The sequence below is a fragment of the Bos javanicus genome, chromosome 20, assembly GCF_032452875.1.
Source record: "Bos javanicus breed banteng chromosome 20, ARS-OSU_banteng_1.0, whole genome shotgun sequence".
Taxonomy (NCBI): domain Eukaryota; kingdom Metazoa; phylum Chordata; class Mammalia; order Artiodactyla; family Bovidae; genus Bos; species Bos javanicus.
Genome location: NC_083887.1, coordinates 23,107,922 through 23,126,046, shown reverse-complemented (window position 1 = coordinate 23,126,046; position 18,125 = coordinate 23,107,922). Strand labels below are relative to the sequence as shown.

The window sequence follows — 18,125 nt, the reverse complement described above, 5'->3', positions numbered from 1 at the left end:
TAATTGCAAGGGGCTGGCAACCTTACTTTGAACTCACTACTAAAGGGAAACTACTTCACATCGAATGAAGAGTAAAAGCATGGCTTCAGCAAAGAGGGAAAGTAGCACCATTCTGTTAGCTATTAGTTCTTGATACAATTCTTCACTGATGGTATGCTGGCCTAAACTATTTTAAGTCTGAATATTTTTCTTTCTACCTTATTTTAGCATGATCCACTCATGACCATTTATGGAGTGCACAACAACTTTATTTCCTATTACCAGCATACATTCTGACTACCCCAAATGTTAATTATTTTTTATGAGGCACTGAGGAAAGTTCGATAAAACACAGGCCCCTTATAGAACTTTCACAGAATGATGCTGAAATATCTATGAGGTATCACTGGCAGTTTATGAACCTTTTTTTTTTAGTATACATAAAGCTTTGCATTTTTATTAAAGTTATCAAATACTATTTGATACCAAAAATTAAGCCCCATCCATGATACCATATAAAATATATTTATATGAGATAAAAGGATACAGTCAATATTTTTTTCTTACCTTCCATTTGAGTTGTATAGATCTAGTGCCGTGAGCATGAGACGGCTCTATCTTATACCAGAAATTTGGTGCCTTGGATGGTCCTAAAGAAATGATATAAAATTTTTAAAATAAAAGTTTCTATTATAACAAGATAAGCTAAAATCCTAGAAATTATTCTCTTACTTTATTTTTAATATTCTTGCCCTTCAATGATATGGTGTCTTTATTTCTTTCTTTACACCAGCATTTTCCCACCTCAGCATATGTCTTGGACTTCACACCTTTAATCAGGGTGATAGCTTGACAATTTAGATTATATTGCAATTCTTTAGTAATCTTAAAACTGTGAAGGTACAAATATATCCTAAGCAATAACCAAAGATGCATCACTTTCTTATTGCTAAAAGTCAAACTGAAATATATTTAAATACATGTGTACGATCCCTAAATGAATATATTTAAGGATATAAGACAAAATAAATGGAGTAAGCATAGTATTAAGTTTATTACCTTATAGTGGGAGTCAATGTAATGGAATATAATATAAATAAATTCACAGAATTGTTGTAATAATCACCAACCATGTGAAAAAGCACTTTACAAAACATCAAATCTGATTGCTAATTAGGTTTTAAAAATTCAAAAATTTTATAATTGCAAAATATGGCATTAAATAGAATAAAAAACAATCTGAGTAAAATATAAGCAGTGTTGTGCTGACCATGAAGAAGTTAACTACAGTTGGACAAAACAAAGAGGAAAGGCACACCAGGAAGGCTGGGGGAAAACCTGCTGGTACAGGGGCTTTGAACAGATACATACATGAGTACAGTGCAGTATCCCGGAAGAATAAAGAACACAAAGCTATACAGGAAATTTTAGAGGCTAGAAATGGTCAAAAAACTGTGATGTTTTTTAATATCAGATGTTAAAAAAAAACTCTTGCTTCTTTCACTAATTTGAAGAAATGCATAATCCAATTGTTCATAGCTTTTTGGACACCAGGAAATCTCTTTTGATTTGACAAAGGTTATGTGCCATCTCTTCAGAAAATGCACACAAGTAGGAACCCCAATATTTTGTCTACATCTTAAAGTAGTTTAGGAACTCCCCCAAACTGATCAATGTACTTTTAAACTCTTCAAGAATACCAGTTTCAAAATACCTAGCCAAGACAAAGGTATCTGACTCCCAAACCAGCAAGAGTAGATTACTTTCTTTCTTGGCATTTTCCAGAATAAGAGAAAATTTGTGGTGGAGAATGGTACTTTAATTTTCTGCCTTTGACATTCTCAATTCACATAACTTTCATGAAACCTTTGGCAGAGCTCTGTGGAAGTGAAGGGATTTAGGAGATAGGGAAGGTTTCAAAGTCATAGCCGCTGCCACTGACACCTCAAGAGGGTGACCGTGACAAGAAAATGTTTAGAAAAAAATCTGTATTCCATAGGATTATTTCAATTAAAGGCTAACTGCTTTATAATATTGTGTTGGTTTCTGCCATGTATCAATCTGTATAAATCAGCCATAAGTACACACGTCCTTTCCCTCTGGTACCTTGCTCCCACCTCCCACCCCATCCCACTCCTCTGGATTGTCACAGAGCACTGGTTTAAACTCCCTAAGTCATTCAGCCAATCCCCACTGGTGATCTGTTTTCTACATGGTAGCATATATATTTCCATGCTACTCTCTCCATTCGTCCAGCCCTCTCCTTCTCCCTGGTGGCCACAAGTCTGTTCTCTTATGTCTGCATCTCCATTGCTGCCCTGCAGATAGATTCATCAGTACCATCTTTCTAGATTCCATATGTATGTGTTAATATACAACATTTTTCTCTTTCTGACTTATTTCATTCTGTATAATAGGCTCTAGGTTCATTCACCTCATTAGAACGGACTCAAATGTGTTCCTTTTTATGGCCGAGTAATATTCCATTGCATACATGTACCACAGCTTCTTTATCCATTCATCGATGGACATCTAGGTTGCTTCCATGTCCTTGCTACTGTAAATCATGCTGCAATGAACACTGGGGTACGTGTGTCTTTTTCAATAATAGTCTTCTCAGGGTATATGCCAGTAATGGGATTGTTGGGTCATACGGTAGTTTTATTCCTAGTTTTTAAAGGAATCCCCATATTGTCCTCCACAGTGGGCTGTATCAATTTGCATTCCCATCAACAGTGCAAGAGGGTTCCCTTTTCTCCACACCCTCTCCAGCATTTACTGTTTGTAGATTTTTTTGATGATGGCGATTCTGACTGGTATGAGGTGACTTCTCATTGTAATTTTAAATTTTGACTTGCATTCCTCTAATAATGAGTGATGTTAAGCATCTTTGCATGTATTTATCAGCCATCTGTACGTCTTTGGTGAAATGTCTGCTTAGGTCTTCTGCCCACTTTCTGATTGGGTTGTTTTCCTGGTATTGAGTTGCATGAGCTGCTTGGTTATTTTTGAGATTAATCCTTTGTCAGTTGTTTCATTTGCTATTATTTTCCCCCATTCTGAGGGCTGCCTTTTCGCCGTGTTTTTAGTTTCTTTTGCTGTACAAAAACTTTTAATTAGGTCCCACTTGTTTTTATTTCCATTATTTAAGGAAGTAGGTCATAGAGGATCTTGCTTTGATTTATGTTAAAAGAGTGTTTTGCCTATGTTTTCCTCTAAGAGTTTCATAGTTTCTGGTCTTACATTTAGGTCTTTAATTCATTCTGAGTTTATTTTTCTGTATGGTGTTAGGAAGTGTTCCAATTTCATTCTTTTTCAGGTAGTTGTCTAGTTTTCCCAGCACCACTTATTGAAGAGACTATCTTTTCTCCATTGTACATCTTTGCCTCCTTTGTCAAAGATAAGGTGCCCATAGGTGCGTGTGTTTATCTCTAGGCTTTTTATCTTCTTTCATCAGTCTGTATTTCTGTTTTTGTGCCAGTACCATACCGTCATGACAACTGTGTTTGAGTCTCCTTTTCCCAGCCTTTAGGGTTGTATTCCTTCTTCCTTTTGGTTTCTGCCCTTTGTGGGTGAGGTTGTTCCAGTGGTATGCTTTATGTTGGGAAGGACTTGTGCCTGCCTTCTGAGGAGAGGAGGTGAATTTTTTTTCCTCTGATGGGCAGGGCTGTGTAAGGTGGTATTCTCGGGTATCTGTGGGAAGCTGGTCTGCTGATGACTGGGTTTGTTTTTGTTTTGCTTGTTCTTTGGGTGAAGAATCCTGTACTGGGTGCTGCTGGGTCCTGGATACAGGTGGAAGTCTTCATGGGAATTCTCACGGATTAATACTTCGTGGGGTCAGGAGTTCTTTGGCAGTCTAGGGTCCTGGATGCAACCCTCTCACTCCAAAGGCTCAGGGCCTGATTATCTGGCCAGGGAATCAAGACTCCATAAGCCATTTATTATGGCATTAAAGAGGACTGAAACAAACACAGGGCTTCCCAGGTGGCTCAGATGGTAAAGAATTTGCCTTCAATGTAGGAGACCCAGGTTCTATCCCTGGGTCAGGAAGATCCCCTGGAGAAGAGCATGGCAACCCACTCCAGTATTCTTTCCTGGAGAATCCTATGGACACAAGACTCTGGCAGGCTACAGTTTCATGGGGTCACACAGAGTCGGACATGACTGAGTGACTTTCACTTTCACAACACACACACAAAACAGAAAACAAAACAAGAAACAAAAAATGAATCCCAAACAGTAAATACAAAATCAGACAAATGTCAAAGACAAAGGTGCGTGCACACACGCACACGCAGAACAGTCCAAAGAAAAGAAAATATAAGAGAGTGACCTGGTGGTGAACAAAGGAAAGCAAAAATGGTATCGACCAATTAAAAACAAAACACAAATCAGAAAACAAGACGAAGCAGACTGCCAACTGGGGAATAAAGCAAAAAAAGAAAACCAAAACAGACTAATGAACAGGGTGAAAGAAAAGGAAGGCAAAAGATAGAAAAGCAAAGTTAAATAGAAGTATGTTTTTAAAAAGGTTTATATATATTAAAGAATATACCAGGAAAAGAACAACAAGAAAAATAAACAAGCAAAACAATTTTTAAAGAAAAAAACCCATAAAACTGCAAAAAGACAACACAGACGTAGAAGTATATAAAGGAAATATAAAGTGTGATTAAAAAAAAAGTTCTCCAAAGCTTAGAGTTAATAAAATGGACCACCACAGCAATAGGGGAAAAAAAAATCCAGAACCAACTACAGAATGAATCAGAATAATAATAAATGTTTTTCTCTGATCTCAACTGTCAGCATCCTTTCCCTCACTATGAATCACCTCTGCCTCCCTAGGATGCCCTCCAATATCCGGCTGGTCTCTGGACCTGCTGTGGGGACAGCTCAGACTCTATAATCTGGCCCTATTCCTGAATGTTCTTGCCTCCAATGTCCTCCACAGCTGCCAGAGTGAGGCATTTTCTTTTGTGGGAGTTCTCATTCTCCTTTTATATATTCCGTACACACAGAGTCTGCCTACTTGACTGTGTAGGTTTAATCTGCAGCTTGTACAGCTGGTGGAAAGGTGAAAGGTTTTCAATCCTCTTCCTTAGCCACACTGCCCCCACAGTTCAACTGTGGTTTTATCCCTTCCTCTGAATATGAGTCGTCCACAGGAGTCTGCTCCTGAGGCTGCCTTGGAGGACTTGGGTCTGCCTCAGTGAGGACCGGGTGTAGAGGTGCTTCGATTATGGGGACCCTGGCAGTGCCAGGAACGTAGGGGAGCTGGTAGTCACAGGTACAGGAGATATAGTGCTCTTAGGGTTTTTCTAGCCTCTGGCCACTCTGCCCCAGAGAGGATAAAGCATGGAGGTGGTGAGGCTACTTGGATTATGGGGACCTTGGCAGCACAGGGGAGCCTGTGGCCATGGACACAGGAGGTATGTTAGGGTTTTTTCAAGCCTCTGGCAGCTCTGCCCCAGTAGGGATCAAGTGTGCAGGTAGCACAGTTGCTTGGATTGTGAGGACCCTTGAAAGGTTGTTGCTGAGCCATGAAAGACGCAAGGATTCTTGGCCTCCAGAGGAGAGGAATTCAATCCAGGGCCAGTAATGAGGCTTGATCACTCAGAGCTTTTGTATAATAAAGTTTTATTAAAGTATAAAAGAGACAGAAGACTTCTGACATAGACATCAGAAGGGGGCAGAAACAGTGCTCCCTTGCTGGTCTTTAGCAGGAAGTTCTATATATATACCTACTAGCAGGCTACTAATTAGAGAAAGGAAATGTCTCAAAACTTGAGAGAATGGCACCAGACCCCTCACCCACAACATTCATTCTGAGATAACACTGGCACAAGGTAAGTCATCCTGGGCCTTAAAATGATTGACACGAGTCTTGAAGAAACGCAGGTTTCCAAACAAATACATAGTCTCATTAACATAGATTAGGAGAACAATTGTATGAGTAAAACATACCGGTTTGTTGAGCCATTATCGGGGGGGGGGGGGCGCGCGTGTGTGTGTGCGTGCGCGCGTGCACGCGCGCGCATGCGTGCTTAGTCGCTCAGTCATTTCCGACTCTTGCAACCCATTGACTACCTGCCAGGCTCCTTTGTCCATGGGCTTCTCCGGGCAATACTGGAGTGCGTTGCCATTTCCTTCTCCAGGTGATCTTCCCAACCCAGGAATCGAACCCAAGTCTCCTGCATTGCAGGTAGATTCTCTACCAACTAAGCTGTGAGGGAAGCCATATATATATATATATATATATATATACATACACAAAATGTATAATTTTGTATAGAGAAGGAAAAAAAAATCCTGTCACTTGTAGTTTGTTTCCTCCTGCCACTTGAGAGGAAAAATGTCTGACTCATGCAGCCTATTTCCTCCGTCTGGAGACCCCCAGCCTTCCTGCGTGTTACCCTCTCACCCTGGAGGCACAAAGTGCGCAGAGATGCCAGGTGCCTCAGGTGCAGGAGCTGTGGCACTATTACGAGTTTTTTTCTAACCTCTCACGGCCTGTAGCCTCAAAGGGCCTCCCTGGCTGGTCCTTTCCTTGTTTCTTGGCAAAGAAGGCACTCAGAGGTCCCCCCAGGGTGGTGATGAAGTGTGAAAGTGTTAGTCGCTCAATCATGTCTGACTCTGCAATCCATGGACAGTAGCCCACTGTGTTCCTCTATCCATGGAATTCTCCAGGCAAGCATACTGGAGGGGCTTGTCATTCCCTTCTTCAGGCAATCTTCCCAACCCAGGAATTGAACCCGGGTCTCCAGCATAACAGGCAGATACTTTACTGTCTGAGCCACCAGGGAAGCTGGCTGGGGTGCTTCTCTGTTGCTTAGTGTGTCAGGCACTCAAAGGGCCACCCTCTCTGGGTTCTTTCTCTGTTGTTCAGCTGACATGTGGAGACAGAGACACTACAGTGATGGCTCCATCCCCTGCATGTGACTCAGCAGTGTCACCTTACCTCCATGACTACCTGACTTTCCTCCAAAGGCAATCCCCTCTGCAATCTCCTCCCTCACATCCCCAGGGGCCATCTGCAATCAACAGCAGACCTCACCCTGGGATTGCTCCCCAATCCCTACATTTCAGCTCCCAGCCACCACGCATTCCAGAGGACTTGCACTCCTGTCTGGGATACATATGGATGTGGCAAGGATCGTCTGTGTGGTTCTCACTCCATTCAGACTGTCACAGATCAACTGCTGCACTCTCTAACAGCCTCAAATGCTTCCCTGCATCCCAAACAATGCCCCAAATGTGGTGATCTGACCCCTGCTTCAGTTCCCTCACCCTCCAAGTACAGGTCCAGCCTGCTTACTCTCCTCTCTCTCACTTCCTTCTTTGGTCTTGCCAAGTTTTGTGTGGATCTATACATTCGTTTCCAGGGATCAGGGACTCCTGCCTGCTCTCAGCTGGTGTTCTAAAAGATCTTCTGAATCTGAAGATGTATTCCTGAAACATTTGTGGAGGTGTCCACTACTCCTCTGCCATCTTGTCTTCCCCCCTCCATAGGATTATTTCTTGATGGTTATAGATGAAATTAGTAACATCAGATGCTTTGGGGAAGGAATCTTACTTCATATTGTATATCCTTTTATGCCTTTTGGATTCTACCTATATGCCTTGTATTATCATGAAAAACAAAGGGAAAATGAAAATAAACCAACTGATTAAAATGCAATGATACTTTTTCAGGGGCTTATTAAGTACTGATAAAAAAATGAATAAAAACTACAGTACAGCTATCTTTTTGATAGTGAAGGTCTAACGCACATTTTGGTAGGTAATATGATTTTAAAGACTCAGGATATGATCCTCTAGTTAGAGATATTTCGAGACTACTCTCCTTTAATAAAATGTTCTGGATTTACCAACTATTAATGGTTTTCTCATTGTAGCTAAGATACCATTCCACAATTTCCTTTAATTATATTAAATAGATTTGTACTATCAATAATGTATATTAAATTTTATATCTTGAGGTCCTTTAAAAAGTATAAAATATCAGTTTGAATAAAATGATCACAAAAGATGTAATGAAGTCTATATTATTAAAAGTAGATAAAATTTATAGTCAAAATTCAAAAATTTTTTTCTTTATATATTTATTTACTTACTATCTTCATATGTGATACCACTTGCTTCTTCACTCCAGTCACTCCAATATCCTTTACCATCTTCCTTCATACAACGAATCCTAAACACATATTCTGTAAAAGGTTTAAGGTCCTGAACAGTGAATGAAGATCGGGTAGATGATGTATCTTCAGGAGGAACCTGAAAACAAAGCAAATTGACCAACAAAAAAATCCAGAGGTATTTACTACAGATCTTCTAAGTTGCCTAATATTTAGAAGCTAATATATGAAACAAGCCTAATAACTAATGAAAAAAGACTAATTTGACTCAAGCTCTGCAGAGAAATAAATTCAAGTGAAAAAAGCAGTCAAAATTAGTAAAACTTAATAGGTCTGGGAAATATGGAAACAAGTATTATTAATCTTCTCATCCTTTTTTTATTTCTTTCTTCTATGCTCCTATAACACTCATGGTCTTAACAGGAAAAAGAGAAATTCCAATTAAAATTTAATTCAAGGAGGGTTTAATAAAGGAAATATGAGCAGAGTGTAGGAAACCTTATTAGATAGTACAGGCAGTACTCTGGGGCTTAGTGGTGTTACCACCTTTAGAATCAAAGGGAAGAGGGGTGGTACCAGAACCTGGAAGAACAGGGTCACAAAGGGTTAACTTGAGAGAAATAGTGACTTTAGGTTGAGACAGGAAAGCTTTAGGGAGGAAGCAGCGCAAAAAATATGATCTCACTTCTCTCTCTCCTCCCTCTTGCCAAGACCCCTCCACAACCAACAAATAAAATCCATACAGGTCTGCATCCCAAGACAAACAGTAGGTGAAGAAAGGTAGAATACAAATCTAGATGGGCAAAAGGAAGATATTCAGCCCAATTATGAAAAACAAAAGCTATCTTTGTAGATAAACTTGATTTTCAGAAAAAAAGAGTAGACTAAACACAGATTTAGTGATTTCCCTGGTGGCTCAGGCAGTAAAGCGTCTGCCTACAATACAGGAGACCGAGGTTCGATCCCTAGGTCAGGAGGATCCCCTGGAGAAGGAAATGGCAACCTACTTCAGTATTCTTGCCTGGAGAATTTCATGGACAGAGGATCCTGGCAGGCCCCAGTCCATGGGATCGCAAAGAGTAGGACACAACTGAGCAACTTCACTTCACTTCAAACATAAACAACAGGTTCCTTCTACCACTCTGAGATTTCAATATTGAATACAAAATGTGTCAGTCTTTTTTATACAAGTGAATTAAGATTCTATGATATTGAAAAAATTTTGAAGAACTTCTGGTATATATCTTCTCTGTACAATCCTCATGTACAACATGAAGCTAATCCACTTTAGTTTGTTGCTTTTTCTGATTGTATTCTGAGTCCATGTGGAATGGAGGACAGAAGCAGGAAGGTCACGGGCTCAATTCCCTTCGGAGCTCAATTCCCTTCGGAGCTCATTATTGCAACCAGAGAAACAAAGCAAAGGCATACTGTTAATGATAAATGGAGTTACAACAGAGAGTAGTATGCAGATCTCAATGCTATGATGATAACCTTTTAAATTAAAAGCTCCTAGTATTTCTTCTGCTTATAACATCATCTGTTATAAGATGGGTGGTGGTGGTGGTATTCAGTCACTAAGTCGGATCCGACTCTTTGCAACCCCATGGGCTATAGTATACCAGGCTTCCCTGTCCTTCACTATCTCCTGAAGTTTGCTCAAATTCATGTCCACTAAGTCAATGATGCCATCCAATCATCTCATCCTCTGTTACCGCCTTCTCTTCCTGCTTTCAATCTTTCCTAGCATCAGGGTCTTTTCCAGTTGAGTTGGCTCTTCACATCAAGGTGGCCAAAATACTGGAGCTTCAGCTTCAGCATCAGTCCTTCCAATGAATATTCAGGGTTGATTTCCTTTAGGATTGACTGGTTTGATCTCCTTGCAGTTCAAGGGACTCTCAAGAGTCTTCTCCAGCACCACAGTTTGAAAGGATCAATACTTTGGTGCTCAGCCTTCTTTTATGGTCCAACTCTTACATCTGTATGTGACTAGTGGAAAAACTATAGCTTTGACTAGATGGACCTTTGTTAGCAAAATGATGTCTGCTTTTTAATATACTGTCTAGGTTTGTGATAGCTTTTCTTCCAAAGAGCAAGTGTCTTCTAATTTCATGGCTGCAGTCACCATCCACAGTGATTTTGGAGCCTAAGAAAATAAAATCTGCTACTGTTTCCATTTTTTCCCTGTCTATTTGCCATGAAGTGACATGACCAGATGCCATGATCTTAGGTTTATGAATGCTGAGTTTTAAGCCAGCTTGTTCACTCTTCTTTTTCACCTTCATCAACAGGTTCTTAAGTTCCTCTATCTGCATATCTGAGGTGGTTGTTATTTCTCCCAGCAGTCTTGATTTCAGTTGGTGACACATCCAGTCCAGCATTTCACATGATGTGAAAGAAAGTTAAAAGTAAAGTGGTAGTTGCCCAGTCGTGTCCAGCTTTGCGACCCCACGGACTGTAGCCTATCAGGCTCTTCTGTCTATGGAATTCTCCAGGCAAGAATAATGGAGTGGGTTGCCATTCCCTTCTCCAAGGGATCTTCCCAACCCAGGGACTGAACCTGAGTCTGCCATACTGCAAGCAGATTCTTTACCATCTGAGCCACCAGGGAAGCTCAAACGATGTACTCTGCATGTAAGTTAAATAAGCAGGGTGACAATATATAGTCTTGACGTAGTCCTTTCCCAATTTTGAACCAGTCCATTATTCCATGTCCAGTTCTAACTGCTGCTTCTTGACCTACATATAGGCTTCTCAGGAGGCAGGTAAGGTATTCCCATTTCTTTTAAGAATTTTCCACAGTTTGTTGTAATTTTGGGTATACAGTCCTTTTATTTTTCAATCTTACAATCCCTCTATTTCATGGGTTGGCAAACTTATAAAGGGCTAGACTGTAAATACTTTAGGCTGTGGGCCAGATGGTCTCTGTTGCAGTTATTCAACTCTTTCTATGTAGCACAAAAATCATCAGAAAGAATATGTAAACAAATGTTTGTGGCTGTGTTCCAATAAAACTTTATTTACAAAAACAGATGACAGGCTGAATTTGGCCTGCAGATGTAGTTTGTTAATGCCTGCTCTACCTTACCCATATAATCTCTTCATTCTTACTCCTCTACCTAATCTGCTTCCTCTTATCTGTGGCCCTTTCACCTCTCACTAGAAATGCTATTCCCTCTCATTCTGCATCACTTCCATACTTCACTTAAAATCTACTGTGCTGAGCAAAATTGTATTCTCTGTCTGGATGTCTTCCTATTGGTCCTTGCTTGAAATACAGCTCTAGAAGTGTCAAGCAAACTACTTCACATAACCAGAAATTTAAGACATTCAGAAAATGACTGAGACTTTTAGGTTAGTGGGTTAAAGAAAAGACTACTTGAATAAACAGTAACTTTCAATTTACCTGGTTCCAAGTTGAGGCATCTTTGGTCCTATATTGAATGTCATATTTCAGTGTTATAAAACTCTTAAAACGTGAATCAGTCCATGTCAATTTTAAAATACTAGACAGTTCCTTTGAACTGTTGACTGATAAAATATGTGGTGGATTGAGCTTCACTGAAAAATAAAAAAGATCCTAATGTTTACCATGGTTTACTTTTACAACTTCTTACAAAGTCCAATATGCTCTTTATATTTTATTTCATAATATGCTATGCATTTATTCTCACCAAATGAACAAATTTGTCTAAAAAAATGCTATACCATACTACTATAATGGAAGGAAAAGGTTCCTAAAGAAATTCTAGTTCTTTTCCTTGTCAATTTATTACATTTGTTAATATTTTCAGGTTCAGACATTAAGTTAAATAGTGATGACATATGGAATTTATAAAAAGTATAAAAATGAAGCATATACACTATGACTATAATGCTGTAAGATGTTTGATATCTGAATAGATATCAGAGATAATATTAAAAATAAAAACAGCTGTCAGTGTGGTTGGATTATGGATATTTTTCTTTTCCCAAAGTATTTTTAATGTTGATAAAGTTAGTTTGTAGAAGTCACTAAGAAAACAAAAGCTTATTATTTATATATTGAACTCAAAACTAATTTATAAGACACTGTATATTCTAATAAATTCTCAAATTTAGGTTTATAAATACCTTTATCTACAGGATCAAAATTGATATGATCTGAGGTAACCTTCCCAAGGGCGTTCTCTGCTTCTACCCAGACTTCAATGTTGACAAAATACACAGGAGGATAATCAACAGTGCATGAGGTGGGGGTGTCACGTTTTGCTTTACAATCATCAAACTTCTCTGTTGCCCTAAATACAAAAATGGTAAAATCAGTCATTAAAAATGGATTTGAATAAATTAGAGTGAAAAAGGTTACTTGAAAAGAGTTTGATGAGACCCAGATTATCATAGCTTAGAATAAATAAGTTAATTTCAATACATTTAAAACAAACTATTGAACACTAGAAACAAAATCTGTTAAAAATTCACCTGTTTTTCTTTAAAACTGAGTTTGATCTATATCATAAAACACAAGATTATTTTCAAAATTTTACTCCAAGAATATCATATTTAGAATCTTATGCTCTAACCCAATGACCCTTCTTCAAAACTTATTAGTGATATTAGTCCAGTTTTTTTCCTTTCCTTGAACAGAATCTTTACAGTATCAGCAATGTTTTTCTTTAAGCACAGTATGCTTTTTCAAAACACAATATGCTAGGAGGTGATAGAGCAGGGATAGAATTTCTATCCTTCCAGAAAATTCCCTCAGCCCCTTTCCAACCACTCAACCACTTTCTAATTTTCTATTACCATAGAAAGTTTCAAGTGATATGACTAAATTTACTCACATACGTTTAAATCATGCATCAATTAAGAATATATATGCATATGTATGCATATATATATTAAATCAAAACCAAACCAAAACAGGTAACCTTTGGAAGGAGTGGGGAAATAAGGAAAAGGAACAGGGTACGGAGACTTCTATAAACATACTTTGTCTTAGAAATCTGTGTGGATTAATTTATTACTTTATACAATGAAGAAAATTCTTAAAAACCACAAGCAAAATGAAACAGCTCGAAGAAAGGAGATATAGATGTTAGATAGATGAATTAACTAAAAACCTATAGTCTGGATTTTAAATTGGAAATACCAGTACGAGTTCATGATGTATTTTATCTTAAAAACATTTTTGGTTCTTTCCACTAAAAAAAGCCTAGAAACAACAACCCAGTAATTAATTGTATTCCACACTAAGTGGAACCATGACTACTTGGGAATTGGTTGATTCTAGGTCTGGAACAGAAAACATATTAAGATGAACCTGGAACACCTTGTCACTTCAGAAATCAGGAAGGTATCAAAGAACTCATGAAGTTGTGTTAAAAGGATAAGCCAATCTGAAAAGTTCCCACTAACCAAAGATGGGACAATTTAAGTATTAAGAAGAATGACTGTAATGGATTAAAACACATCAAATCAGGAATTCCCAATGGTCCAGTAGCTAAGACTCTGCGCTCCCAATGCAGGTGGTCAGGGTTCCACCCCTGATCTGGGAACTAAATCCCACATGCCGCAACTAAGAGTTCACATGTTGCAACTAAAGAACCTGAATGATGCAAAGAAGATCAAAGATCCTGCATGCTGCAATTAAGACCTGGCGCAGCCAATAAATAACAAGACATCAAATGTTTAAATATGAATTCATAATGAGGAGAAAAATCCCTTACATCTACCTTTGGAATTTGGAAGATGCTGCTGCTGCTACTGCTAAGTCGCTTCAGTCATGTCCGACTCTGTGCGACCCCATAGACGGCAGCCCACCAGGCTCCCCCGGTCCCTGGGATTCTCCAGGCAAGAACACTGGAGTGGGGTGCCATTTCCTTCTCCAATGCGTGAAAGTGAAAAGTGAAAGGGAAGTCGCTCAGTCGTGTAGGGATTAATTAATCTAATTAATGATGTAAATGCTCAAGTGATTAAGGGTGGAAGTATATGGATGTCTAACTCACTCTGAAATTCATTAAAACAAGATGGGTTGGTAGATGGAGACAAGCACAGTAAAATGTTAACTGTAGAATCTAGGTAATGAGTATGTATAAATGTTCACTGTAAAATTCTTTCAACTTTTCTTTATATTTGAAGAAAAAAAACTAAAGGGAAATTCTGTAATACCTGAAACCATTGCTCAAATTTTGATATAAGAAAAACAAAAACAAACATTATATGGTAGTTCCTAATGAAAATATATATAACTACTATGAATTATTTTTGGGGGGGAAAAAACTGATTAAATGTCTAGATCTAATGGAAAGTTTTAGTAAATAAAGGGACAGAAGAATGTGTTAAATAATGTAAACCATTATTTTAACAACTGAACTGCAAAGAAAGAAGGTAGAACCTATGGTTAAGACAGACAAGATGTATGAATTGGCAATATGTGGTGATTACTTAAATCTTGATTTGACAAGTATAAAAATATATACATACATTCATGAGACAACTGGGAAAATTTGAACACTAATTAAAAATGTAACAATATGAGAGTATTTTCAATTATATTTGGATTTTTTTTAAGTGTCCTTATCTTTTCCATAAAAGTACTAAAATATTTATGGATGAGATGATGTTTATTTCTTTAAAACCATCTAAGTGTGGGGTATATATAAAGTAAGACTGGTAATGGGCTGATAACTACTGAAGCTCGGTGATGAGCGTGAGGATTTCTTACACTATTCTTTCAACTTTCATATTTCAGGTGTTCTAAAATAAAAAGTTAAGTAAAACATTTAAAACTTTGCATTTAATAATACTACCTCACAAGATAAAAATTCTACCACAAAGGCAAACTTAATAAATTCAATGTACAACAAATTTAAAATAACTTGCCACTCAGATTTTAAAGTGTAGTTTGTTTCCAGGTATGTTTCCCTTCCAGGATCCCACTGACACATCATTTTCTTTCCTTCATTCACAATGCAACTCAAATTTTTAGGTTTTTCAGGAGGCACTAAAAGGGAAAAATTAGCAATTTTCAAAAAGCTTCATATTCACAAAAAGCATGCAATTTATATACTCCTCTAGACATTTAAGATAACCAAAATCAGACAGAAAAAAACAAAACCAAGAAAAGACATAATGAAAAACTGGTGACTAAAAAACTAATTTCTTTTTTAAGTAAATTCAAACATTTTAGATAGTAACATACATTTTCTATCATACTTGTCATTAATAGGTATGTTTCAAGTTAACTTTCTACACAAAGTCAACTTTCATTTATAGCTGGAAAGCATTATCAACTGACTTCTCAAGTGTATTTTAGAAACTAATACTTAAATGTTAGTAAGAGGCAAGTAAATAGAAGCAAAAATGACTCATTTATATCTCTCCCTTCCCAAACTCTGCTGGAGAGAAAGCAAATGCTAAAATTATAGTGTTAGACGATCCACAAATTTGGCAATCCATTCTTGGATCATAGTAAATTTATTTGTCTACTTCAACATAAAAGCATTCTCCAGTATTGATTCACTTTCTTCAGATAATTGCTTTACACTGTATTTTCTCCACAACTAAGGGATATTGAAAGTTACTATGAGCTCAGTCACAGATTTCAACTCAACATTTTTGGTGGGTATATCTTGTCAAAGTATTTTTCTGGAAAGCTGACAGATGCTTGACTTTCAGGAAAAATATTAAACTTGTGTTACTCCTTAGGCTTTTATATATTTGTAATGCAAATGCAGTTCTACTTCTAAGCTTATTTTTTTTTAAACATTAAAAAGAAAAAACAGTTCAAAACTCACTGAGCTGACAGTTACTGCATTTCAAAAAGACCAAAAGACAATGGACATTAAAGATATAATTCAACAGTCATGACAAAGTCTGAAATAAAGTAAAACAAAACTTACAGCCTGAAATGATTCTGATTCCATAAACACTCCGATTAATCTGTCCAAACATACGAATGTTGCAAGTGAGCAGAGCATTTATTAAAGTTATATTTGGAAATGTGACACTAGATGCTGTTCTGTTTATGACACTATATTGTTCATAAGGAACAGGTACACGGCCTGTTTTCCAGAAAATGTCATTAGCAGTCACATGATAATCATCCATACATTTTTCCTTTAGCACACAAACTGCCGTGAAATTCGAACCAAGTTGTACAACTGAAGATTCAGGGTGGATATGAGCACATGGAACTATAAGTTCACCTGGAAAGGAATAATAACAGAAAATGTAAGAACAGACTGAATTTTTCTGGTACAAAATGACATTCTATATCAGTACAGTTCCTCAATCATCATTAAAATATCTCTAAAGACACAGAAAAAGAAGAAACACAGTGAAAGTTAGTATCACCAGAATTTAATGTCTAAATTTGAAAAGAATTATATCAATTACATGGCAAATGGAACTGGATTTTACCAAAATAAAAAAGACCTATGCAAATTTCAGCCCTTTTTATAACATTCTACCTTGCCTTAGGAAATAGTTTGCCTGCAGGGTGATTCATATTTGCTCTGCCACCAATTCTGTTTCTCAACTCACACTCCGTGTCTAAATAGACCCACCAGAAGACAGGCGATGGTCTCTGCTTCTCGCCAGTCCTGAATGCCTTTGAGGGTGCAGATGGGGACATGCAAAGACAGTATATGTTGTTCATACATCAAAATCAGACAAAAAGTAAAGAGCAAGGGTGTAGCAAAATAAAGACAGGAAGAGTAAAATAATACAACCAAATACACTGGTTTTAACAATAAGTAATGGGATATAATCTCATATTAAAAAACAAAGAACCAAATTATATAAAAAAATAAATTCCTATGACCTACTCCATGTTGATGACATATAAACCCCTCTTTCTGACTCTAATTTCCTGTTTTCAGTGGCTTACAAGATATTTCATAAGTACTTTAAAATGAACATGTCTAAAATTATATGTATCATAGTTCAATTCAGTCACTCAGTCATGTCCAACTCTTTGTGACCCCATGGACTGCACCATGCCAGGCTTCCCTGTCTATCACCAATTCCTGGAGTTTACTCAAACTCATGTCCATTGAGTTGGTGATGCCACCCAACCATCACATCCTCTATTGTCCCCTTCTCCTCTCATCTTCAATCTTTCCCAGCATCAGGGTCTTTTCAAATGAGTCAGTTCTTGGCATCAGGTGGCCAAAATACTGGAGTTTCAGCTTCAGCATCATTCCTTCCAATGAATATTGAGGCCTGATTTCCTTTTGGATGGACTGGTTGGATCTCCTTGCAGTTCATGGGACTCTCAAGAGTCTTCTCCAACACGCACAGTTCAAAAGCATCAATTCTTTGGCACTCAGCTTTCTTTATAGTCCAACTCTCACATCCATACATGACTACTGGAAAAACCACAGCTTTGACTAGATGGATCTTTGTTGGCAAAGTAACGTCTCTGCTTCTCAATAAGCTGTCTAGGTTGGTTATAGCTTTTCTTCCAAGGAGCAAGCATCTTTTAATTTCATGGCTGCAGTCACCATTGTAGTGATTTTGGAGCCCCCGAAAAGAAAGTCTGTCACTGTTTCCACTGTTTCCCCATCTATTTGCCCTGAAGTGATGGGACTGGATGCCATGATCTTAGTTTTCTGAATGTTGAGCTTTAAGCCAACTTCTTCACTCTCCTCTTTCACTTTCATCAAGAGGCTCTTTGTTTCCTCTTCACTTTCTGCAGTATCTGAGATTATTGGTATTTCTCCTGGCAATCTTGATTCCAGCTTGTGCTTCATCCAGCCTAAGCAGGGTGACAGTATACAGCCTTGACGTACTCCTTTCCCGATCTGTAACCAGTCTGTCGTCCATGTCCAGTTCTAACTGTTGCTTCTTGACCTGCATACAGATTGGTCAGGAGGCAGGTCAGGTGGTTTGGTATACCCTTCTCTTGAAGAATTTTTCACAATTTGTTGTGATCCACACAGTCAAAGGCTTTGACATAGTCAATAAAGCAGAAATAAATGTTTTTCTGGAACTCTCTTGCTTTTTCGATGATCCAGCGGTGTTGGC

General features: G+C 38.0%; 1 protein-coding gene across 3 annotated transcripts in view; it reads right to left on the bottom strand.

The window, feature by feature from the left end:
• Positions 1 to 18,125, bottom strand: part of IL6ST (interleukin 6 cytokine family signal transducer) — a 61,357-nt gene that overhangs the window by 17,971 nt on the left and 25,261 nt on the right. For all 3 annotated transcript variants that reach the window (XM_061393497.1, XM_061393498.1, XM_061393495.1), the window contains 6 exons: positions 15,998 to 16,303; positions 14,979 to 15,099; positions 12,228 to 12,394; positions 11,521 to 11,675; positions 8,094 to 8,253; positions 547 to 629 (listed from right to left, as the gene is read on the bottom strand). In XM_061393497.1, the coding sequence (XP_061249481.1) occupies positions 547 to 629; positions 8,094 to 8,253; positions 11,521 to 11,675; positions 12,228 to 12,394; positions 14,979 to 15,099; positions 15,998 to 16,303 (992 nt within the window). The remainder of the gene's footprint in view (positions 1 to 546; positions 630 to 8,093; positions 8,254 to 11,520; positions 11,676 to 12,227; positions 12,395 to 14,978; positions 15,100 to 15,997; positions 16,304 to 18,125) is intronic.